Genomic DNA, 25,948 nt, shown 5'->3' with positions numbered 1-25,948 from the left:
CCCAATACTGCTTTCTTAAGTAGCCTATGATCTTCGTCGGTGTTCAAGCAACATCCGTACTACGTTTTATCAAAATCGTTTCCGCGGTTAGACACGATAGGCACAAACAAACACACATTCATGTATATTTTTTTGCGTGATCCGATTTTGATGAAGTAAAGCCTGTGTGTTGCCTCAAGCTAAGCTCCCGTTAACTGTGAAAACCCCATGAAAATTCGAGTAGTACTATTGGAAATTAGCTTGTTCAAACAGACAAATAGACAGACATGATGTTTTTAGATACAATTTTAAACCACGGTATCTGCTTTCGCAGTCCAGTTTTGATGAAATAAAGCATATATGCTGTTCCAAATTACTCTCACGGTACCTGCAAAAAACCCACAAAAATTCGTCAGTTAATTTCGGGGATCAGCGTATTCTAATACACAAACAGACAGATACGACGGTTTTATAATTTTTTTGTTAGTGTAGACTGAAGCCCTTATTCACATACGGTAGACTACTTTTAGCGATGAATGCCATTTTTTTCTGCGCTAGTCAGCTTCTTATATAATTCTTGCTCTTTGACAACAACTGAATCGTTTATCCTGATTATTCGCTCTTAATTTTATAAACAACATGACTGATTTTGTGTTTCAGGCTTTCATGAAATCTTTTATGGCAAACAGAATAGATCAATATTAGTTACTTCCATCTCCTGAAGTAGCGATATTGTTTACCCTTTGGATACCAGTGGTTTTCGCTTGAAACTTCCATTTCATTTTTTGTTGAAGTACCCGTGCCTTTAACATGAAATCACCGACGCCGTTGCAGTAAAGAGACATCCAGTGGTACGCTGAGGTACTCTTATGAACGTAATGTGTTGTGGGAGACACTTATAGGGTCGGCTCAGAGAATGTGCTTCATGATTTTAGGAGATCATTGACAGTGAAATTATGTCTAAAAAAAAGCACTCCGTCTTCAGGCCACAATTGGGCCATCGGGACCATCCGACGCCGTGTCATCCTCAGATGAGGATGCGGATAGGAGGGGCATGTGGTCAGCACACCGTTCTTCCCGTCGTTATGATGGTTTTCTTTGACCGGAGCCGCTACTGTTCGGTCGAGTAGCTCCTCAATCGGCATCACAAGGCCGAGTGAACCCCGAAAAATGGCAACAGTGCATGGTGGCCCGGATGGTCACCCATCCAAGTGCCGGCCACGCCCGACAGCGCTTAATTTCGGTGATCTGACGGGAACCAGTGTATCCACTGTGGTAAGGTCGTTGCCAAGTATGTCTAAAGCTATTGTAATATTAATTATGCACTACTGCTCTTATGAGTAGTTTCGATTTGAAACCACTGGGTCAGTATATAGTTTTGACAGACAATTTATTTAAAATTTAGAACCATTTTTGCTTGTTATTTTGGACTATAACTTGTTTTAGGCATTATAAGTTCACGGCACCCACGAGATGTGGAATTATGTCTGTGCAAAAGAAGATTATGCTTTCAAATGTATAGCATGAATTGATGGGTAGTTCAGAACTGTATATCCCAGAGGTTCTGAAGTGAAACCACCTCCTTAAAATATACTGATTGTTTACTTTTTGCCAGTTTCATCTCACATTCTTTGTTCGTTATGGTAATATTAGTTTTGAGAAATAAATTTTAAAATTATATTCCAAAATGAAATGACCAACTTAAAACAACTGAGTGCTAAGGTTTTACCAATTCTTTCTTGTATGGTTTGCTTACTATGATGTTGTTGTTGTGGTCTTCAGTCCTGAGACTGGTTTGATGTAGCTCTCCATGCTACTCTATCCTGTGCAAGCTTCTTCATCTCCCAGTACCTACTGCAGCCTGCATCCTTCTGAATCTGCTCAGTGTATTCATCTCTTGGTCTCCCTCTACGATTTTTACCCTCCACAATGCCCTCCAATACTAAACTGGTTATCCCTCGATGTCTCAGAACATGTCCTACCAACCGATCCCTTCTTCTAGTCAAGTTGTGCCACAAACTCCTCCCCAATTCTATTCAATACCTCCTCATTAGTTAGGTGATCTACCCATCTATTCTTCAGCATTCTTCTGTAGCACCACATTTCGAAAGCTTCTATTCTCTTCTTGTCCAAACTATTTATTGTCCATGTTTCACTTCCATACATGGCTACACTCCATACAAATACTTTCAGAAACAACTTCCTGACATTTAAATCTATACTCGATGTTAACAAATGTTTCTTCGTCAGAAACGCATTCCTTGCCATTGCCAGTCTACATTTTATATCCTCTCTACTTCGACCATCCTTACTATGATAATGAGCGTTAATTATGTCAAAATTTTGTAAATAATGTTTTTTGATATTGGTGGGACTACAGGGTTCGGGAAACGTACTTATGTTCAGGTCACTTTCGACAGGTCTCGGCTTTGGGCTGGTCGCTCCGTCCGGCTTCATGGTAGTGAAAACGTACTTCTTGAAGGCACGAGGGCGTGCCGTCGGCATGTACATGTCGGGTGGAAATATGGGCCAGATGGCGATGCCGCACGTGGTGCGTTTCCTGCTGGAGAACTACGGCTTCACCGGCACCATGATGGTTCTGGGAGCCGTGGCCATGCACGGTCCCATGGGCAGCCTCCTCTTCCACCCGCTGGAATGGCACGCCGAGCGCCGACCAGTCGCCAGCGAGCTGAAGCCGCTCAAGGGCGAGCCAGACGGGTCCACGGACGGCGCTACAGTGGATGTGGATCACACTAAGCTGCGGCAACCGAGGCATTTCACCTCCGTGACGTCACTAGCCAACTCCGAACTGGGCGACGTGAACGAAGCCGTGCCTGTCCATTACAGCAAGCGTCTGCCCACCACTAGCGAAGAGGACACGAGCTCAGTTCGACAGAGTGAGTACCACCGAACAGATTCCTGTGAATTACTAGAACTTTCTTGAGCATCCAGTCTCATTCAGTGATTGCAGTTCCATGAGCTCTCGCAGAGAACAGCTTGTCAGCAGCAGCCATAGGTAACGCTTCCCAACATAGCCATTCTGGCGACAGTACATCTACATCTACATGGATGCTCTGCAAATCACATTTAAGTGCCTGGCAGAGGGTTCATCGAACCACCTTAACAATTCTCTATTATTCCAGTCTCGTATAGCGTGCGCAAACAATGAACACCTATATCTTTCCGTACGAGCTCTGACTTCCCCTATTTTATTAAAAAAAAATAAAAAAATAAAAATAATGTTCAAATGTGTGTGAAATCTTATGGGACTTAACTGCTAAGGTCATCAGTCCCTAAGCTTACAATTTACTTAACCTAAATTATCCTAAGGACAAACACACACACCCATACTCGAGGGAGGACTCGAACCTCCCCCGGGGTCAGACGTCCAGTCCATGACTGCAGCGCCCTAGACCGCTCGACTAATCCCGCGCAGCTTATTTTATCATGGTGATCGTTCCGCCCTATGTAGGTCCGTGTCAACAAAATATTTTCTCATTCGGAGGACAAAGTTGGTGATTGGAATTTCGTGAGAAGATTCCGTCGCAACGAGAAACGCCTTTCTTCTAATGATTTTCAGCCCAAATCCCGTATCATTTCTGTGACACTCTCTCTCATATTTCGCGATAATAAAAAACGTGCTGCCTTTCTTTGAACTTTTTCGATGTACTCCGTCAGTCCTACTTGGTAAAGATTCTAAAAGAGGACGGACAAGCGTAGTGTAGACAGTCTTCTTAGTAGGTCTGTTACATTTTCTACGTGTCCTGCCAATAAAACGCAGCCTTTGGTTAGCCTTCCCCATAAGATTTTCTATGTATTCTTTCAATTTAAGTTGTTCGTAATTGAAATACCTAGGTATTTAGTTGAATTTACGGCTTTTAAATTAGACTGGTTTATCGTGTAACCGAAGTTTAACGAGTTCCTTTTAGTACTCAGGTGGATGACCTCACACTTTTCGTTATTTAGGGTCAACTGCCACTTTTCGCACCATTCAGATATATTTTCTAAATCGTTTTGAGGTTTGTTTTGGTCTTCTGATGACTTTATTAGTCGATAAACGACAGCGTCATCTGCAAACAACCGAAGATTCTCTCCAAAATCGTTTATATAGATAAGGAACAGCAAAGGGTCTATAACACTACCTTCTGTTTTACTAGATGACTTTCCATCAATTACTACGAGCTGTGACCTCTCTGACAGGAAATCGCAAATCCAGTCGCATAACTGAGACGATATTCCATAATCACGTAATTTTACTACCTGTCGCTTGAGTGGTACAGTGCCCAAAGCCTTCCGGAAATCCAGGAATACGGAATCGATCTGAAATCCCTTGTCTATAGCACTCTGCACTTCATGTGAATAAAGAGCTAGTTGTGTTTCACGGCAACGATATTTTCTAAACTGTACATTTTGTACTGTCTATAACTGTCATATTTTCAGCTCACTCTCTGAATTTCACGACAGGCTCTCACCAGTATACGCCGGCCTGGGTGGCCGAGCGGTTCTAGACGCTACAGTCTGGAACCGCGCGGCCAATACGGTCCCAGGTTCGAATCCTGCCTCGGGCATGGATGTGTGTGATGTCGTGTCCTTAGGTTAGTTAGGTTTACGTAGCTCTAAGTTCTAGGGGACTGATGACCTCAGAAGTCCCATAGTGCTCAGAGCCATTTGAACCATTTGAACCCAGTATAAACTGAAGAAGCAAAGAAACTGGTACATTTGCCTATTATCGTGTAGGGCCCCCGCGAGCTTGCAGAAGTGCTGCAGCACGACATGGCATGGACTCGAATAAGGTCTTAAGTAGTGCTAGAGATAACAGACACCATGAATCCTGAAGGGCTGTCCATAAATACGTGAGAGTACGAGGAGGTGGAGATCTCTTCTGAACAGCTCGTTGCAAAGCATCCCAGATATGGTCAATAGATCCATGACTGGGGAGTTTGGTGGGCAGCGGAAGTGTCTAAACTCAGAAGAGTGTTCCTGGAGCCACTTTGTAGCAAATTATCGACGTGTGGGGTGTCGTCGGAATGCTCGACGGACATCAGTGGATGCAGATGATCAGAAAGGATGCTTACATACCTGTCGCCTGCCAAAGTCGTATCTAGACGTATCAAGGGTCCCATATCAATCAAACTGCACACACCACACACCATTACAGACCCTCCACCAGCAATCTGCAGCAATTTCCGGAAGGGTTGCGCTTCTGTAACGTTGAACTATTCTCTTGAGTCGTCGTTGGTCCCGTTCTTGCAGGATCTTTTTCCGGCCGCAGCGATGTCTGAGATTTGATATTTTACCGGATTCCTGATATTCACGGTACACTCGAGAAATGGCTGTATGGCAAAATCCCCTATTCATCGCTACCTCACAGATGCTGTGTCCCATCGCTCGTGCGCCGACTATAACACCACGTTGAAACAAACTTAAATCTTGATAACGTTCCATCGTAGCAGCAGTAAGCAATTTAAGAACTGCGCAAGACACTTGTTGCCTTATGAAGGCGTTGCCGACCGTAGCGCCCTATTCTGCTTCTTTAAATCTCTCTGTATTTGAATACGCAGGTCTATACCAGTTTCTTTGGCGCTTCAGTGTAATACCTAGCAGTTACGTATAATTAAGTTGTACCTAATTAATCCTTCAAATTTCGTTTATTTGTTTCTTGGGTTTATGTAAAAAAGTCATATAAATTTGTAATGTTAATTTTTCAGTGGATTATAGGTAATTTCCATGAATTCTTTGAATCTTTCGGTAGGAATGAAAATTTTTGTCTATATAAACAAAGGTGTCGGCAGGGAACTAAAAAACATGTGTAGTCAGCCTACGCTGCGACTCGGCTGTATTCAGATGGATGGACGTGGTTCGTCTGGTCATGAGTGGAAAATCAGTTACATTTTGTGAAAATGAAAAGTTCTTTTGGAAGTATCGAGTGTAAGGTGAAATTTATAGAAGAGAATTTGAGATATTGCTATGAAGTCTTGTCACGGCGTGATTCAGATGTGTTTAAATGGACGAGAGTGAGGACGGACGTAATTGGTGGAAAATTATTTTTTCGTGCAAGGCTGACGAGGTTTAGAAGCATAATACAATGAAATAACTGCAGCCGTCCTTTTGATACTACTTCATTGTATTGCAACCAGTTTCGGTGGCTCAATAAGCCATCTTCAGGCTCTAACTGACGCTGAGAGGGTGAACACCAATCGTATACTCGATACTGTCAGTGGCCAACATCTATGAAGTGGCTTCCGTAAAATACTGTAAGGCGATGTTGTGTCTGCAGTGTTGTGAGTGAATCAGTTGGTAGTTGATGGGTGCAAACACAATCTTGCTTTTACAGTACTCTACGAAGCTAGTTCATAGACATTGGCCAGCGTCAGTTAAGGCCTGAAGATGACGTATTGATCCACCGAAACTGGTTCCAATATAATAATATAACATGAAAATGACAGCTTCAAGTGTTTCATTTTTAGCGTAAATGAACGGCCGAAGTCATACAGACCGTAAATCACAATGATGGGCATAAAAAGGAAAATAGCAGTGGAAAGTGAAAGAGCTTTCGATCTCGGACAGTTTTTGTAGAAGGAAAACGCATTTATAGCGTGAAAAGATGAGAAGGCTTCACAACTTGTAGAGTATCATTGCGTCGCCATTGCTGCAATAACTTACCAATATTTCGACAAGAAAATTTGTTCCTAAGCTCGACGCAGTAGAGGATTTTACAAGAGCTGAAGAGCCTTGAAGTAAAAAAGAATTGCCCGGGAGAAGAGTTATGAAAAGTGCATAAGATACCGAGAAGAAGAAGCAGAGGGTACGTCGAGCAGCCTAGAACCGGAGGCAATCACATCAAGAGAACGAATATATATCATGATTGCTTCAAGCAGTTGGGCAGGAAAGATACTACGAATTTTACTCGTTCCGTGGACTGTGTTACGATCAGAGAAGGACAGCAGTTGTTTTGCGTCTTGAACAAAGAACTACTTCGAACGTTAGCTTGGTCTGTGTAAGGGCCAAACATAGTGTTGGTGAAAGTGAGAGTAATAGTTAGATGATTCGGTGTTTAAACGCATAACCACACAGTAGCCATTGTTCAGAGTGTAAAACCTACTTGCAGTATTTATCAGATACAATCCAATCCCGAATCCTGCAACAAAACGGTTTTAAAACTGCTTTGCAGATCTGAAAGTAGAATTTCGACAAGTTACTAAATAAATTTGGAAAGGTAGACAGTGTTGGCACCACCTAAGAAAAGTAACTACTGAAATTCATTGCAAAATTAATTAAATTAGCAACATGTGACTCTCTCTTGCAGTATGACTTTGCAACCATACCGTTTAAACAAAACTTGGTAGATATTGGAGCGAGTGTGTAAGTTATCACATTGTTTTCAACGTTTTAGAGGTTTAAACTGAAAGGATCGCCATTAATTTTCCTTAAGAGAGAAAGGTTAAGACAATATTTAACAGGTCCTACTATAGAAATTATCAAAAATATGACTTCCGTTTGCCAGCAGCTTTGATCTTAGGTTTTTATTCAGAAGTGCTTTTATAATTGTGTTATTTGTGTTATTAACTGCAAAAATCTAATACTTGTCAAGATTTACACATTCATGCACAACCTGCTTGGGAGTGTGTGCGTTTTATTTTGTCAAGTTGCTTAATGGATTGATCCAACAAGTACCCTTTGACTCTCGCAAGAAACAATTTCCACCTCACACTACTACAGAAGTCAGACAGACGCTCCTGAAGTACCAACAAGAACTGCTTGAAAAACATTCAGCAACAAATATCTTCTGGAGTCGTCCGCTCTAAGGAAAAGACACAAAAATATTCTATATTCTTACGTAACTGGTGGAATACTTGGGTACTGGAGTATTGCTAGTTAGTGTAAGAAAAACATTAAACAAACGAAAAATATTATTTATTGCAAAAAATTCTGAGAAATCAAGTGAAACTTTTTCTTATAATATAATAAATTTCCAGGTTCTTTTCGGAACAGTAGATTGCCTCTTATGGATTGGAATGCTATTATTTTAAAAAATATGGAAAGGTTCTTTTCTCCCTTTTCTTTAAGAATGTTATTTACTCAGTAGAATGGCTGAGAGCCACACCTACACAACTTGAATAACTTTTCTAGGTACGGTCAAGACTGTCGTGTGAGAAATGTAATGGAGTTGCTATGACTGCTGCCTGCGTCGCTCGCTGCTGACAAATAACACAACTATCTCTTTCTATCTGGATTAACCTTCGCCAATAAAACTCTCCCTATGCCTTGATGAAGTCAGGGACTCCTATCTGTGTGGTACACTGGTCAGATAACCAGTCCACTGCGATGCCACTCAATATTCTCTCGCAGGCATTTAACTAGTACTCTGTCCGTGTTCACCCCACACAATAAGTGTGACGGCCAACACAGTGAACAATGCTTAATATCGAGCGACTCAATATAGAGTATTGCTCCGATTCACTAACAACAGAGGTGCTCTCCCAGTGAAGTACTGAGGAGAGACTTTGTTCCTCGCTCTTTGCATACACATACGAGCACATTCGCTCTTGTTACGTGTTCCTGCTCCAAGAGTGACAACGAAATGGCCTCTTTTTCTGGAAAAATTGCAAGGGTATATCATTCACTGTCTTCCCTCACTTCTGTGGCTCTTTGCATCAGAAATATTCCGCCAATCAGCGCTGCTCTTTTAAATGGGAGAATGACGTTTCGTTTAAGTCGACCAATGAGGAAATATGTAGCATCTCCGTTAGGCATATACTGTCCTCCTGTGAGAACTCCGTAACTATGCAGTTGGTCCATCAAAAAATGCATCTTCTGGGCGCTCCCACACAATGTAGTAGAATTTGATTTTAAGTCGAACATGGGGGTCGTTATCCCTTCGCTCTGACAAAAGCTGTCCTCTCTCTGGGCGGTCGCTCTGGATGAAGTAGCTGTGTGTTGACTCACCCCTCTGAAGGGACTGGCCTCCCAGCGGTCTGGTTGCCTCTTTTAGAACGAAAATTCCTGTGGCCGTCATGTTGTGTACACCAGCCTCGACTTTTTCAACCTCTGTGCGCACTTGCTATTTATTTATTAGATTTGCATTTCACTTACATGAATTCATACAAAATTGAATCTACCTTATCGAGTATGGGTTCGAATGAAGTGTTTTGATGTGTAGAATACGATTATGAGGACGGATTATGTAAGAAATGAAGGCCAGGAGACCACACCACCTTAGATGCTTTTTCATTAGTCAGTATTTTGTCATTTAATTTTGATCTGAATAGCTTACGCAGTACTGATCAGCCTATGCATGCCAGTGGTGCATATTCCTCCACTTCCTCTTTTCATAATACTACATCAAGCATAATTGATGTAAATGGCGGAATAGCTGTTTTCACTAACAGATTTGAGTAATTGTCATCAGACCTTCTGACATATGTTTATGTAAGTCATATGTAAAGGAGTTGGACAAAAAAAGTGGAAAAACCGCGAGATGTGGATCCTTCAACTTAAATGTAGATGCTAGCCAAGGATGCCGGTTGTGCTGTTGTATTTGCGCCACGAGCCGCACCTCTGCAACGTCGTCGATACATTGCAAGTTTCGGTTGCGGTCAGGACACTGTTCTGTGTAGTAGTGAGTGCATTATGCTAAGAGTGAGTTAGAACGAGGGAAAATTGTTGGTGCTCCTATGGTGCGTGCTTCCGTAACCAAGGCAGCCGAGCTTGGTGTTCCTAGAGGCAACATATCGAACATTTGTACCACATACAGAGAAAGCGGAAAGACAGTATCCGCAAAGTGACAACGCGGACCAAAGTCTGTGCTGAGTGATCGCGACAGACGGTCACTGAAGATGAGTGCGACGAAAAATAAGAGAACGTTAGCTGCAAAAGTCTACGCAGAACTGAACATCTCACTGGTCAACCCTGTCAGCACGAAAACGACAAGAAGGGAGCACCGCAAGCGGGTCGTTGCAAGGGGAAATGGAGCTCCAAAACCATTCATCATCTATGCAAATGCCCTTTACAGGCAAACGTCATACCAAAGCCATGAAACCTGTGTTATGCAGCAATGAAAGAATTTCATCTGGTCGGATGAGTCTTGTTTCACACTGTTTCCATCTTCTCGCTACGTTTAAGTCCCAAGAGTGAAACATGGTGGGGTTCGGTTATGATTTGGCCAACAATATCGTAGTATTCCATGGATCCCATTGTCACTCTGCAAGTTCACATTATTACGAAGGATTATGTGATTATTTTGGCAGATCAGGTCCGTCCCATTGTACAATGTTTTCTAAGATGATAGGGGCCTCCGTTCACGCAGCCTTCATCGCCCTGGACTGGTTTTGTGAGCACGAGAATCACTGTCACCAATATCAATATTAATGAGCCTTAGTGGTCTACATTAGAGGGAATTACCGGCATACGTTGACCACCATCTTTCTCCATCATCCTCACCCGAAAACACCAATATTTTGCAGGAAGAATGGTCTAAGATTGCCTTGAAAACCATACGTGATCAACAATTGTAAGAGCGCACGTGAGTGTGTATGTGAGAGCTTTGTGTAGCACATCCCAGTTAACTGTAAGAGGAAAGCTAGCAACCTAACGATTTCGCAGGTATATTTATTTAGACGTGAAGCAGTCTGCGTGGAGCTAAATCTGTGATAGTGTCGTGACACTTTGAATTAATTCTGATCAATTGGTTTGGTGTAACCAGGTTGTATCCTAAGGTACTACGCAGCTGTGACGGTATAACAAACTCTTACTGTCGATGCAGTATAGGCAGTGACGTGAGAGTATTGGATTCGTTTATAGCTGTGAGTTACAGTATGAAGTTTTGTGGTTTACGTCAACGATATACAAGTTTAGTTATATCCTGTGGAACAGTACTAGTGCAGCAAAGGTAGGTAGTTGTCACAGATCAGATAATACAGTCAGTAAGGACCATCACGAAATTAATAAATGTTGTACAATTCTAACGACCCGTCGGGCTTCGCATGGGTGGCACTAACAAGGGAATGGTCCAATGCGACATGTCGAAACCTAACACACCTAGCATGAAATTTTTCGTATATGAGAATTAAACCGAAAGAAATGCACTGTCAAAATTTTAGTTGCTAAGGCGCACAGCAAGATCGTTTTAAAGAAATTTTTAAAGCAACTCATTTTTGCCGCACGGAGAACGGCTTATAACCGGTTTGTTCAGCCCACACTCCTTGGCGCTCGAATTGGTGAATAAGCAGGCGCAATCGTGGCAATATCACGTCACGCTGCGTAGCGTGGAGTGCAAACTGCAAAAAGACGAAATTTAAGCACTTTTACGGTACCAAAACGGTCTCTAATCATTAATTTTTTAATAATTCCAGCTCACAACGTTAACTAAACTGTTGAGTATGCAATTCTTACACCCTTGACTACCAGAGGAAAGAAAATCGATAAAATGTATGGTGTTACATTAGAGATGACTTCTATCAGCCAGAAGCTTTACATGTTGCCCTGAAATATTTTATAACAATTTCTTTAGCACAGCTATTTTGACATTTTTGAAAAGTGTGTATTTTACAAACAATGAAATAGTTTCTTGATAATCACAAGTAATTGTCACAAAAATTACTTACACCAGACGCACCTGGGAGAGGATAATTAATCATTTTGAGCAAGTCACAATAGTTAATAGCTTGTTTTAGAGAGAAATGGGATGGATTAAGAAAAGGTCGTGGCCGTTGCTCTGTTATTGTGCTGCATACCGGGCATACTTGATCAGATCCGTAGAACTTGGTGATGTACAAGTGACTGAAGTTGAGACAATACTATACCGCCGATAAACCTGAAATGACAAAGAGCTATCAGCCACCATTTTCTCAAAAATTCTTTACGGTGTCGAAAAATTTCTTTGTCGAGACGCTGAATCTTTCCATCATCCTCGTAAACACAGATGTCTGTTATCCCCAGGGCAAGAATCCAACAAAAGCAATGAATTATTTGCTGCATCTGGTAAAAAGACGTTTCGGATGTAATATAGAAAATAAATGACCTTTTCGAGAATTTGGTACATCGATTACAAGATTTACCTCGACGTTCCTAAACACACGTATAAAGCTGTGGAAAGAATAAGGTATCATAACGTTCATGAAATGCAGAAGTGACTTTGTTTTTGTTTAAGTTGAAATTATGTAGTGCGGTCTACACAGTGCAGCTCTTGCACGAAACCTGACTGAATTTCTCTACAGTATTAGTTATCAATCACAATTCCTCTACTCTTTTACCTGAAGTAACCTACGTAATTTTGCGACTTCCTTTCCCTTATAATTTCCTGCGTCAGTTTAGCTAGGTCGAAGAAACCTGATAATCAGTAACGTTCAGCAAATTAAGAAGGCCCAGTCACGTAAATCTCCGTCGGTAACTGTGCATTAACCCTTGTGAGCAGTTCTAAATCTTTAAATAGCTTCCGTTTCAAAATTGTATGAGTTTTATTTTGGCATGTATTTCGTACTTCGTGTAAATCGTTGTACTGTTCAACAAGTTACGTTCAGATTTTACGACGTGGAACTGGCTTTAAGTGTTTTCTCTCTCCATCGCTTAACAAAAAATCCCCAGCTTTTCTTTTGACACTAGAAGCTATTGCTATACATGTTTTCCTCGGGATGGGATGGTTCTGCCTTTTTTTCTGGATTTTAATTAGCATCATGGGGCCCACAATTCGCAGCATCTTCAATTATTTTCTGTTCGTTCTCACATTTCCGTTATTTCTAACAAGACGTCGACATCTTTCAGATGAATGTCCAAGACATTAGCTAATAAATAATAATACATATCTAGGTCTTCAGTAGAAGGTGATGATCTCGATTGAATACCACATTGTTAATACACTGATCAGTCAGAATATTGTGACCACCTACCTAACGACTGATCTGTCGTCCTTAGGCACTGATACCAGCGGCGACGCAACGTGGCATGGGAGCAATGAGGCCTTGGTAACTCGCTGGAGGGATTCGACACCACATCAGCATACACAAGTCATGTAACTCTCACAAAGTCCGAGGAGGGGGGCGATGAGTTCTGACATTGCGTTCAGTCACATCTCAGATGTGTACAATCTGGCTCAGATCTGGTGATTTGGCGGGCCAGCACATCAATTGGAACTCCTTTGTTGGCCGTCGTGATGCCCTGTATGAAATCCACTGGACTCATGGATGCTCATGTAAATGTTCCACAGAACACAATGGAGCGGCCACTAGCTTGTCTCTGTCCCACAGTACAGGTGTCAAGGAGGTGTTCCCTGGAATATGAAGGCTTTACGCCCTCGCATTGGCATCGTGACGATGATATCGGGGTTGATCAGAGCATGCAACGCTCTGACACTGCGCCAACGTCCAGTGCTGATGGTCAGATTCTCATTCCAGTCGTAGTTGGCGGTTTTGTGGTGTTAACTTTGGCACATGCATGGGTCGTCGATTGCGGAGGCCCTGCTTTAGGGTCGTTGGATGTACTGTGTGTCCAGACACACTTCTACTCCGCTCAGCATTAAAGTCTGATATTAGTTCGGCCACAGTTCACCCCATGTCCTGTTTTACCAGTCTGCCTTGCCTAGACGTGCGACAGTTTTAATGAGGCGTGGCGGTCCAGCCCACGATATCTGGATGTGGTTTCTCCTTGGTTTCGACGTGTGTTGAATACACCACAGCACTTCTCGAACACCTGACAAATTGTGCAGTTTCTGAAATGCTAGTGCCGAACCTCTGAGCCGTCAGAATCAGCCCTCGGTGAAACTCAGGTAGATCGCGCGCCTTCCCCATTCTACACACGGACAGCTCTCTCACCGATACTCCACGCACTGTGCGTGTTTCTGACTAACAGTCACTCCTCGCCATATGACGCTGCTATCGCCTGGATGGGTTCATATCGATAGTGGTTCGACGGTCATTATGTTCTGGCTGATCAGTGTATTTCATCTGAAGGTAATTGGATTCTACATTATTGTGAAACTCAGAAATCTGCCCAAAGACAAATGCTGTTAGCCAGCATATATGAAAATACACTAAGAAAATTAATTCAGTTTTATCTCTTTTGTTAACACCTAGTGATTCCGCTAAGGCACCTGTTAATTACTGTATAAATTAAATGAGTTGCAAATTCAAGTGAATAGTAACTGCTAAAAATATTATGTCAGAGAAACTGTCAATGGAGATTGAAATTCACTTTAGATGTTACGATCGCGTTGTTCCTTGTTATCTGTTAAGCATTCTGCCGTCAACCAAGGCTACGCCCTTTTGACTTCAGCTACGGCAGGGGTGTACATCCCTGCAGCCACCTCGTAAGCTACATATTTGCCAGTTCTCAACTTAAAAAAAAAATATTTGCAGTGAGTCTTACCAACAAAAATTTTGACGTAGGGTTTCTTTCGCTGTTTCTTCCTGTATAAAAAAATTGAGCTCAGGTTTCGACATGTCGCATTAGATACTTCCCTTGTAAGTATATGTAACAAGACAACTTTCCTCATATAGAAACAAATAAACCAAATATACAAACCCCCGATGTATAAGTCCATTATTACTGAAAACCATATAAAAATCCGTACAGTAGTTCCTGATATTTGCTTTACATACAGACATACAGACAGGAAAGCGTGGCATGGGACTTTAAATTATATATTGGTATAGATGCCTCCCCCACACTTAGTTCAGCCTCGCTATGCCCAGCAGCTGTATTCCGAGACACATGCGAGTGGACTGCAAAAAATAATCTCTACAGGAATCACCCACCGAAACAGCAGATACAGTTCTACTGAACATACCGTGAGAGTGGGGAGGTAATCTCTCATGCAGTGGTGTTAGTAACGTGCATTTGGCATTGTAATGATCAATCAACTAATTCGAAGTAAGCGAACCTCCTCCGCTCCCTTCTTCACAAAAAGGAAGGAAGGAAGAGGCAGGATAATGTGCTAGCTACTTGTTGGATTGTAGTTCTTTGAGTTATATTTTATATATTCTCGTTCTGATACCGAATCAGCTGGCGTAATTAATCTTAAGCGGTGGAAAAAATTAATCTACAGCCAGAAAATGGCAGAATCTTTCCAGTTTCTCTATTTTTAACCTAAACGTCCTGCCAGTACCCAGTTCACTAATTCCTTCTGTTGTATTCATTGACTTTCTTTTCCTCGTAGTCCTGACACCAATTCATCTTAAAGCACGTGCACAAAGATTCGCTAAGATAAAGATCAAACGCAAATTGCGAAGAAAAGAAAGTCTCTGGCGTGGTACTACACAAATCAAACATTTCTCTGAGGACACTAAAATCAAACTAAGCATGATTAAAACTACTGGTCCAAGTCAACGATAGGGGTGAAGAAGCGCTCATCCAGGCTAGGTGCTGACTTCATTGAGTCTATATGCCTTGTGCCAACAACTTTTCTTCTCTATCTTCCCAGCATCCCTGCGGAAACTATAGCGTATTTAAAGTACTGTCAACAAATCATTGGACCTGTTGAAACCTTACGACATGAGAGGGGATCGTGCTCGTTAGTGCCTCTCCCAGAAATTCGGTGTAAGTGAACCTCGTACACCCCTTCCTCACAAGAAGGAAGCACATCTATACAGAAGAGGCAGGATAATGTGCTAGCTACTTGTTGGATTGCAGTTCTTTGAGTTATATTTCATATATATTCTCGTTCCGATACCGAATCAGCTGGCGTAAATAATCTTAAGCGGTGGAAAAAATTAATCTACAGCAAATAGTCAGCCAGAAAAAGGCAGACACATTTCAGTTTCTCTATTTTTAACCTAAACGCCCTGCCAGTGCCCAATTCACTCATTTCTTCTGTTGTATTCATTGACTTTCTTTTCCTCGTAGTCCCGACACCAATTCATCTTAAGCTCTTACGAATACTGAACATAATTTTTACCACTTTGAAACAATGATTGCGATTTTTTCGGCAGAATAATGTCGAATCTTGAGTCACATTTTGTTTTCGACTTCTCAGAACCGGAACCAGTGTGGCGTCGGGTGATCGCCTTCATGGACCTGGACCTGCTGCGCAACCAGGTGTACCTGAACGTGATGTTCGGCTCGGCGTGCACCATCACGGCGGCCATCAACTTCTCGCTGCTGCTGCCCTTGTACCTGCAGCGCCACCTGCGGCTCTCCATGTCCGACACGGCGCTCTGCCTCACCATGATGGCTGCCGGTGACCTCATGGCCAGGCTAACCCTGCCTTCCTTCACTGACCGCCTCAGGGTCAAGCCGCGCCTCACGTTCTTCATCGGTACTGTCTTCTGTGGCCTCACCCGCTCAGGTCAGCACAGCAGGCTTTGCTAAAAACGCTAACAACAAATGTACATTACTTCTGAATTTCTATTAAGATTCCTTTCACAGAAATATCTGACGAAATCAAACATTGTATTTTGTGGGATCAGGGTAGAGTCATAGAACCGAGAGTAACTACTGAGCCCTGAAGGAATATCGTGCTAAACAATGCTGACTGTAAGCAGCGAAATTTCGGCAACATTGTCATATTACTCAAGGTCTCTCGTGTGTGTGCACGTATGCTGGGAAGATCATCTATAAATGGAACCACATTTATTTCGTGAATGAAGAACGACAGAAAGAGGTTTTCGACAAATGAGGTGCAATTAATTTTTTTGAATTTTTTTTATCTCTTGTCTCTCTTTATCTCTTAATTCAAGCGAGGTAAGAAGCAAGAATAGTCGTTTCTGTCAGATAATGTACCTTTCTTTTAGGGATATCACAAATGTGCCCACCTTCGACGCTTTGGCCTGGTAACTAATCAGAATGACCTGGTTATTTTGCCTGGTAAGACAATTCTCAGATGGAAACCCAGTTCTAACCAAAGAAGGGAAAGCAGAAAGGTGGAAGGAGTATATAGAGGGTCTATACAAGGGCGATGTTCTTGAGGACAATATGATGGAAATGGAAGAGAATGTAGATGAAAATGAAATAGGAGATATGATATTGCGTGAAGAGTTTGACAAAGCACAGAAAGACCTAAGTCGAAACAAGGCCACAGGAGTAGACAACATTCCATTTCAACTACTGACAGCCTTGGGAGAGCCAGGCCTGACAAAACTCTACCATCTGGTGAGCAAGATGTATGAGGCAGGCGAAATACCCTCAGACTTCAAGAAGAGTATACTAATTCCCATCCCAATGAAAGCAGGTGTTGACAGATGTGAAAATTATCGAACTATCAGTTTAATAAGCCACGGCTGCAAAATACTAACACGAATTCTTTACAGACTAATGGAGAAACTGGTAGAAGCCTACCTCGGGGAAGGTTAGGTTAGGTTAGGTTAGTGTTGTTTAACGTCCCGTCGACAACGAGGTCATTAGAGACGGAGCGCAAGTTCGGGTTAGGGAAGGGTGGGGAAGGAAATCGGCCGTGCCCTTTCAAAGGAACCATCCCGGCATTTGCCTGAAACGATTTAGGGAAATCACGGAAAACCTAAATCAGGATGGCTGGGGACGGGATTGAACCGTCGTCCTCCCGAATGCGAGTCCAGTGTGCTAACCACTGCGCCACCTCGCTCGGTCTACCTCGGGGAAGATCAGTTTCGATTCCTTAGAAATGTTGGAACACGTGAGGCAATACTAACTCTACGACTTACCTTAGAAAATAGATTAAGGAAAGGCAAACCTACGTTTCTCGCATTTGTGGACTTAGAGAAAGTTTTTGACAATGCTCAAATTCCGAAGGTGGCAGGGAGCGAAAGGCTATTTACAATTTGTACAGAAACCAGATGGCAGTTTTAAGAGTCGAGGGGCGTGAAAGGGAAGCAGTGGTTTGGAAGGGAGTGAAAGAGGGTTGTAGCCTATCTCCGATGTTATTCAATCTCTATATTGAACAAGCAGTAAAGGAAACAAAAGAAAAATTCGGGGTAAGAATAAAAATCCATGGGAAAGAAATAAAAACTTTGACGTTCACCGATGACATTGTAATTCTGTCAGAGACAGCAAGGACCTGGAAGAGCAGCTGAACGGAATTGACAGCGTCTTAAAAGGAGGATATAAGATGAACATCAACAAAAGCAAAAAGGGGATAATGGACTATAGTCGAATTAAATTGAGTGGTACTGAGGGAATTAGATTAGGAAATGAAACACGTTAAGGTAGAAAATGAGTTTTGCTATTTGGGGAGCAAAATAACTGATGATGGTCGAAGTGGAGAGGATATAAAATGTAGACTGGCAATGGCAAGGAAAACGTTTCTGAAGAAGAGAAATTTGTTTACGTCTAGTATAGATTTAAGTGACAGAAAGTCGTTTCTGAAAGTATTTGTGTGGAGTGTAGCCATGTATGGAAATGAAACGTGGACGATAAATAGTTTAGACAAGAAGAGAATAGAAGCTTTCGAAGCGTGGTGCTGCAGAATAATGCTCAAGATTAGATGGGTAGATCACATAACTAATGAGGAGGTTGTGAATAGAATTGGAGAGAAGAGAAATTTATGGCGCATCTTGACTAGAAGAAGGGATCGGGTGGTAGGGCATATTCTGAGTCATTAAGGGATCACCAATTTTCAGTTGGAGGGCAGCGTGGAGAGTAAAAATCATAGAGGGAGACCAAGAGATGAATACACTAAACAGATTCAGAAGGATGTAGGTTGCAGTAAGTACTGGCAGATGAAGAAGCTTGCACTATAGTGTAGTATGGAATGCTGCATCAAACCAGTCTCTGGACTGAAGACCACAAAAACAACAATATTGCATTGGAGAGGCACTAGGAAAATATGGAGAGGTTCAAGTAGGTAGACAGTGTGACTGAGGAAAGTGACAGCAACAAAAAGATGGTAGTAGAAGTATAAAAACGGTACTATTCTCAAAAGCCTAAGAAGCCAAATCTGGAATACAGAAGTTACCTAAAAGTGAAAAGTGTCACACGTCAGTTAGTCTTATGCTATAGAAATATGGACAATGAAGGAAAGTCATACAGTCAATTTCAAGGCTATTAGGTATCTTGATGAATAGAACTCCAGAGATGGAGACAAATAAGAAGAATTTAAGGATACCAAAGAAATGAGAGACCTTAGATTTTGTTAGAAGGACACAGAGGGAAGATTGAAGATTATAAGGCTGCGAAGATTATAGGAATATGTCAAAATCTGGGGAAACAACTTGTATATGATAGAAAAGGGCAAAAATGGGAAGTGATACGAGAGTAGGAAGGATTTTGTTTGAGGCAGACTTGTTTAGTGTCTGTATACTGTAGTATACAATATCGCCTATGATAATCATGATGACGATGATGATGATATGACGTTTCCTTCGGCACAGATAGATACATAACGCATGCCGTCTACTTTGAATTTTTTATTTCAGTACTTTCTTTCATACTTCATCGTAAGATAAGGGCAACAAAATAATTATAGGGATGGATGTTGTACCTGGAGGAAAGTGTACCTACGGTCACGTTATATATCCTCGATGTTGTTTCAGTCTAGTGACTGATTTTAGAATCACGCAGAGTAAAGTGCACTTGAAACTGATTTAAGCAGGTTCTGTCAGCTTCTACTGTTTTTCTTAGTGTGAGACGGAGGTTATGTTTGGTGAAGCATTTACAGATTTACGAGTTCTACGTATTTAAGTGGTGTGTAATGTATGAAACCTGTTTGGAAGATACTGTTAATTCTTTAATTACACAGTTTTGTGGCGATTCAGTTCTGTATTTTCTTAGAACCAGTTACATAAAACAGGTAAGCTGCACTTCATTCGTCATACACCATAGTATTCCTTGAAATAGAAGCAGGTCATCTATCATGGAACATGTAATATTTGAAAACGAACTGAGATTTTTTATTCCGTTAATATTTTCCCTCCCTTGAAAATGGAAATTTGCATTAGTTGCCATTAGTTCCTGTTCAAAATGTTTTTGACTTGCAGTTGTCCATAGTATTTCCTTTTAATTGTATTTCACTTACTGATTTTTGTTGTGTAATAGAGTAGTAATGTAATATAAAGGCTGTTAATTACTGAATTGACAAGATTTTCTCGGTTGCAAGAAATTAAATAGAATATTTGTTCCTAGATACACGATCAGGGTGTACTTTGAAACAGTTCTCCATGTTTTGAAGAACCTTTCTTTTCTGCAGAAATTTTTGTAATTTCAGAAAAATAATGCAACAAACATAAAGTGATAGTTATCATTTCAAAGTTGTCGATTGACTATTTCGTTTATGCAACTTAGATAATTCGGATACTACTGCAACATGTACTGATATACATAATTAAGGCCATTTACATATTTCTGAACACGACGCCAGTTTACAAAAGTTTTTCAGTTGGATAGTTTTGAAGACTGTGCCAGTTTACGCAATTCAGATTTTGATACTTTTGGTTCTGGTACAAATTTACGCTGTTCAAGATGTTCATATAGTTTTGAACTTGGGAGCAAGTAATGATTTTCAACATGGCGCTAAATTATGAATTTGGGTCACATGGATACTTTTGAACGTGGCACCAATTTATACCATTCGGTTTGTAGGATACATCGGAATATAGTTCCGGTAGTTCGCATACTTATCAACGCTACACTAATCTATGCAATTCACATTGTTTGTATACTACTGGACATCAAGCTGCTTTACACAACCCAGGTCAGTCGGATACCTTTTGACATAGGTGGACGAGATGGTAGTTTTGAGGTTCATACTGACTGGCTGCTTCAATTTAACTGCTGCTAATACAAGTGCTACCTTGCATTGTTGCATTGGAGGGGGTTTGTAAAGCAAAACGGAGCTAATCCCGCAATCTTGGATTTTCGAATTTTCTGAGATCACTTTTTGTTTAGTCCATCGTCTATTTCATTGCCCTGCATCTGTATTTTGGCACCTGTATGTGATCTTATAATGTGGACCAGGTACTCTACTTCTGCTACTGTACCCGGTGGAACGTCGCTTTTGTGCACTACTGCCACTGACTCCTCTTTGTTATTGGCTACTCCTTTCCCGCAGTGATAGCCACGTCTTCTGGCATGGTGGCTCTGTGCATATGGAACGCTCTGTCTGGTTTCTCCCGAGGCGCCGCCATGATCAACACAAACCTGTGCGTGGCCGAGGTGTGCCCCGAGCACAAACTGCCGGCCGGCATTGGCTTCAACATGGTCTCCTGCGGTATCCTGCTACTCACTGTCGGACCTGCCATAGGTAAGGAAATCATCATCACACACCACACGAATGCGTCCACACACATGCACATATTCACGTACACACACGCACACACACACACTGCGAAAAAAGTGGTGCAACTAAAACATTAATATTTCTTTACGTACTACACGGACATGTAATAAAAAATTGGGGTTCCTATTTAAAAAAAAACCGCAGTTGAATCCATTACCTATGGCAGCGCCATCTAGCGGGCCAACCATAGCGCCATCTGGTTTCCCCCTTCAAGCTAGACAAGTTTCGTTCGTTGCAGTCTTTTTCGTTTGACGCTTATATCGTGAGATATTTGACCCGCTCACGATCAATGTGTGTGGTGTGTGCGAGCGCACCGGATGCAGGCTTAGTCAGTTCTAACTGACATTATGTATTGCATTTTAGATAATAGTTATATTACGTAATACCTACTTGATACTCAAGACTTGAGGAGTAGTGAAATGGACATAGGTTTCACTATGACTACGCTGCTTTAGATGTTTTACGAATACTTTTCTCCTGTCTTATGGAAAAGAAATGAGCGTCTGGCGTCATTGGCCGGGAGGCCCCTTGCTGGGCAGATCCGGCCGCCATATCGCAGGTCTTATTACATTCGACGCCACATTGGGCGACCCGCGGGCTGGATGGGGATGAAATGATGATGCAGACAACACAACACCCAGCCCCTCAGCGGAGAAAATCTCCAACCCAACCGGGAATCGAACCCGGGCCCGTAGGACGGCAATCCGTCATGCTGATCACTCAGCTACCGACGCGGACTCCTGTCTTATGAAACAGTACACATGCTCTTTGTTGTTGGTAATTTACACCACATTTGTCATGTGACGAATAGGATGGTACTTACTTTCTAATTTTCCGTAAGTGCAATTAAACAATTGCAAAATGACGCCCCAAAGACCATGAACCTCTGAAATGTTCAACTGTAAGGTCATTTTTACAGATAAATATTTTCAAATAATTGATTTGCACCAACTGTTGAGCACTAGTAATGCAAAACATTATGACTTGTCTTTATTCTAATTGGCATTCAATATCTGTATTTAGATGCATGTGGCTAATTGTTGCCAAGGTATTCTGAAGTAACCCCCTATCTCTTCATGTTATATGTTTTCTGCAATTTTTGATAATCATTAATACATCACTTTATCATTAGAACTGCTGTTTCATTATTATCATTTCATAAATGTATTTTATAATTTCTGTACTTTTCACAGTTTTATGAGCTTCATTTGTATATTTTACAACTAAGATGGACTTTTCTTTCAGGTGTGGAAGTGCATTATACTACTATACTGTCTTCTACACTCCACCGGCCTTAAAGTTTAGAACAAAAGACATCTCAGACTTGGAGATTGAAAAAGCTTTCAGATTTTGGTAAAACACATGTTTTCCTTATAGAAGAACTGATCACGCCTCTGATAATATATTCAAAGTATGTGATGAAACACTGATTTACGGAAACACTTGATAAGAACTGCAGAGACGGGAAACTGGACATAATATCTTTTTGTGGAAATGATATACGGTCCCTTCGACATAGCTTAGTGAGGTGCACTGAAACAGACGAAAAAGTCACGGATACGAATTACCTAATGCTGAAATTTCTAAATGGATGACCGACTTCCGTTCTTGGTATGGAGCGAAAACTAGAACACGGAGAAGAATGATTATGATTCGTATTCGGATGGAAATTGCGAGAAGAAAATGTTCACAAATAGAAAAGTACGAAATGTCGCAACAACCAAACCGGTTGAAGTTAGCACATGCCGCTTTGGGATAATGTAGTGAGACATCTAGAGATGCAAATGTACAGGGTGATCAAGAAGTCAGTATAAATTTGAAAAATTAATAAAACACAGAATAATGTAGATAGAGAGGTAAAAATTGACACACACGCTTGGAATGACATGGGGTTTTATTAGAACAGAAAAAAAACATAGTTCTCAAAATGTCAGACAGATGGCGCATCAAAGATCTCTTGCTCGCGTCGTTTCGTGACGATCATTTGCTCACCCGCCACTTTCGTCATGCTTGCCCTCCCAGGTCCCCAGACCTCAGTCCGTGCGTTTGTTGGCTTTGAGGTTACCTGAAGCCGCAAGTGTATCGTGATCGACTGACATCTCTAGGTATGCTGTAAGGCAACATCCGACGCTAATGCGTCACCATAACCCTGGACATGCTTTACAGTGCTGTTCACAACATTATTCCTCGACTGCAGCTATTGTTGAGGAATGATGGTGGACATATTGAGCATTGCCTGTAAAGAACATCATCTTTGCTTTGTCTTATTTTGTTATGCTAATTATTCTGATCAGATGAAGCGCCATCTGTCGGATATTGTTTGAACTTTTGTATTTTTTTGGTTCTATTAAAACCGCATGTCATTCCAAGCATGTGTGTTAATTTGTACCTCTCTATCTACATTATTCCGTGATTTATTCAAATTTATAGTGACTTTTTAATCACCTGGTAGTTCCCAAGTGGTTGTGCGCATGAATCGTCTCCCCATAAAAAATTTAATGCTGTGCTGCTAACACCGTCTTTTTCCGCGTCGGAGGTCCGATACCCATCGAATTCCTCAAGCACGGAAAACAATCAACAGCGACGTGTACTGTGAGGCATGCGGTAGCCTACGCAAGGCCAACCAGAACAAACGGGATGGGTTGTTCATGGATATAGTGATTCTGCTTCAAGACAACTCGCCTTTACCCGTCTCCGAGGTCACACAAAGTGTAATGGCCATGTCGAAATGGAAGAAGGTCCTTGCGAACAGGATATCCTTCGGCTCCTGGAGTAGAGGGAGAGTTACGCTGAGGCCTCTGGTGATTACTTTTGACTAAAGACTTCAGGTATACCCACAGTGTTGTTCCGTACCTTTTCTTTTGAAGAGCCCTTATAACAACGTTTCACCACACATCAGTCATGTGCAGAACAAACGGGTAATACAACATCAACCAGGGAAAGCAGGGACGCTGGTGAAGACAGTAAAAAATCTGGAACTTCCTGACAGATTAAAACTGTGTGCCGGTCCGAGACTCGTACGCGGGACCTTTGCCTTGACGGGCAAGTGCTCTACCATCTGAGCTACCCAAGCACGACTCACTCCCCGTCCTCAGAGATTTACTTCCGCCGGTACCTCGTCTCCTACTTTCCAAACGTCACAGAAGCTCTCCTGCGAACCTTGCAGAACTAGCACTCCTTTCTTCCACGATTGCTAGTTTGCAGAGTTCGTAGGAGAGATTCTGTGAAGTTTGGAAAGTAGGAGACGAGGTACTGGCGGAATTAGAGCTGTGAGGACGGAGCGTGAGTCGTGCTTGGGTAGCTCAGATGATAGAGTTCCGCCGGCCGGAGTGGCCGTGCGGTTCTAGGTGCTACAGTCCGGAACCGAGCGACCGCTACGGTCGCAGGTTTGAATCCTCGGGCATGGATGTGTGTGATGTCCTTAGGTTAGTTAGGTTTAATTAGTTCTGAGTTCTAGGCGACTGATGACCTCAGAAGTTAAGTCGCATAGTGCTCAGAGCCATTTGATAGAGTTCCGCTAGGGACGCGACAGCGACCGGACGTAACGGTACTTCCGCGTAGTCGTAGCGCCGCAATCCGTGTTTATAGAAATTCTTGGACTGTGACTGTGACCTGTGATATTCTAAGTGCTTCTTCACTACCGTCGTACACACGCTTCTTAATTAAGTCACAGAGGTCTCGGCCGCTCATATAGTGCAATTAAGGCTCCCAGTGTAACCTGTAAGAATACCCTGTGTTTTGCATTTGAGAAATCTTCCAGGAATGTGCAACCGAGTTCTCTAGAAATCCGTGACTGGATAGTAAATATTATTGGAATCACGTCCGACCAGATCCACACAGCATATTATGGCATGGCGGAATACTGTTTCTTTGAGAAGTTTTTAGATCAGATACAACTGGAGAAAATTTTGGTGAATACTGGTGGGAAAGAACAGTTCCGACTTCGTGATCAGTCGGTGAGTACAGTTTCAATTACTAACGCTGACATCTAATATAAACAAGTGCGAGGGTTCAATTTGCCACCTGAGGCTGAGAATTGTTTTCTTAGAGATGTCCTCGCCAAATACGGTGACATCCGACAGATTAGAAACGACAAATGGTGGAGCCGTCACAAACTCCAATGTTATAGTGGGGTTGGCTCAATTGACATGGCCGTTAAAGTTAATATCCCATCCTATACAATGGTTTGGGGTTATAAGGCTCATGTCATTTACGGTGGACAAGTAGGCACTTGTTTTATCTGTAACACGAGTGGCCATTGACGAGATGACTGCCCACAGCCCTCTGTCGTACTTAGAAACAAGCTGCTACAACGACAGAGATTAACACTGGCTGATGTCCTAACACAAAACCAGACGCCTTCTGTGATTGACTCCCAACCAAGTGCATCTGTGTCAGAGGACAACGATCTCGGTAATGTCACCTTCCCACCTTTACCTCGGAAACCCGTGGCCAGTCACCCCTTGGCCGCCGGTGTTGCATTATCTGTCGGTAACAAACGACGCCGTACCAGTGACGGTAGTGGCTCCGGTGACCAGGCCGTAAAAAATCAAACCGACGACGCGGAGTCACGGGCCTCCACACAGGACACGCATATGTCGGATGGCTCAGTTACGGCCCGCCAAATTCACATTCAAACTCCCGACGCAGAAACTGTCAATACGAGGGCAGTCGAGTGTTTCCAGCAATACGTTCCTATGCTGCTTCTCGACTCGCCACTGGTGGTCAACACACAAGAGGCGGAAGTCAGTCAACGGCAAATAGTAGACACAGAGGTTGATGCATGCGGTGTAG

General features: G+C 42.2%; 1 protein-coding gene and 1 pseudogene across 1 annotated transcript in view; one reads left to right on the top strand and one right to left on the bottom strand.

Annotated features, from left to right (window-relative positions):
- The window catches only part of LOC124799244 (monocarboxylate transporter 2-like), an 82,653-nt gene that overhangs the window by 43,303 nt on the left and 13,402 nt on the right, over positions 1-25,948 (top strand). Inside the window, exons 4-6 of the mRNA XM_047262789.1 lie at positions 2,400-2,876; positions 15,944-16,255; positions 20,927-21,118. Coding sequence (XP_047118745.1) covers positions 2,400-2,876; positions 15,944-16,255; positions 20,927-21,118 — 981 coding nt within the window. The remainder of the gene's footprint in view (positions 1-2,399; positions 2,877-15,943; positions 16,256-20,926; positions 21,119-25,948) is intronic.
- Positions 1,151-1,268, bottom strand: LOC124799663 (annotated as a pseudogene).

This window comes from Schistocerca piceifrons, chromosome 5, assembly GCF_021461385.2.
Source record: "Schistocerca piceifrons isolate TAMUIC-IGC-003096 chromosome 5, iqSchPice1.1, whole genome shotgun sequence".
In the NCBI taxonomy this organism is placed as follows: Eukaryota; Metazoa; Arthropoda; class Insecta; order Orthoptera; family Acrididae; genus Schistocerca; species Schistocerca piceifrons.
The sequence above is the reverse complement of the archived record's forward strand: the minus strand, read 5'-3'. Positions and strand labels throughout refer to the sequence as shown.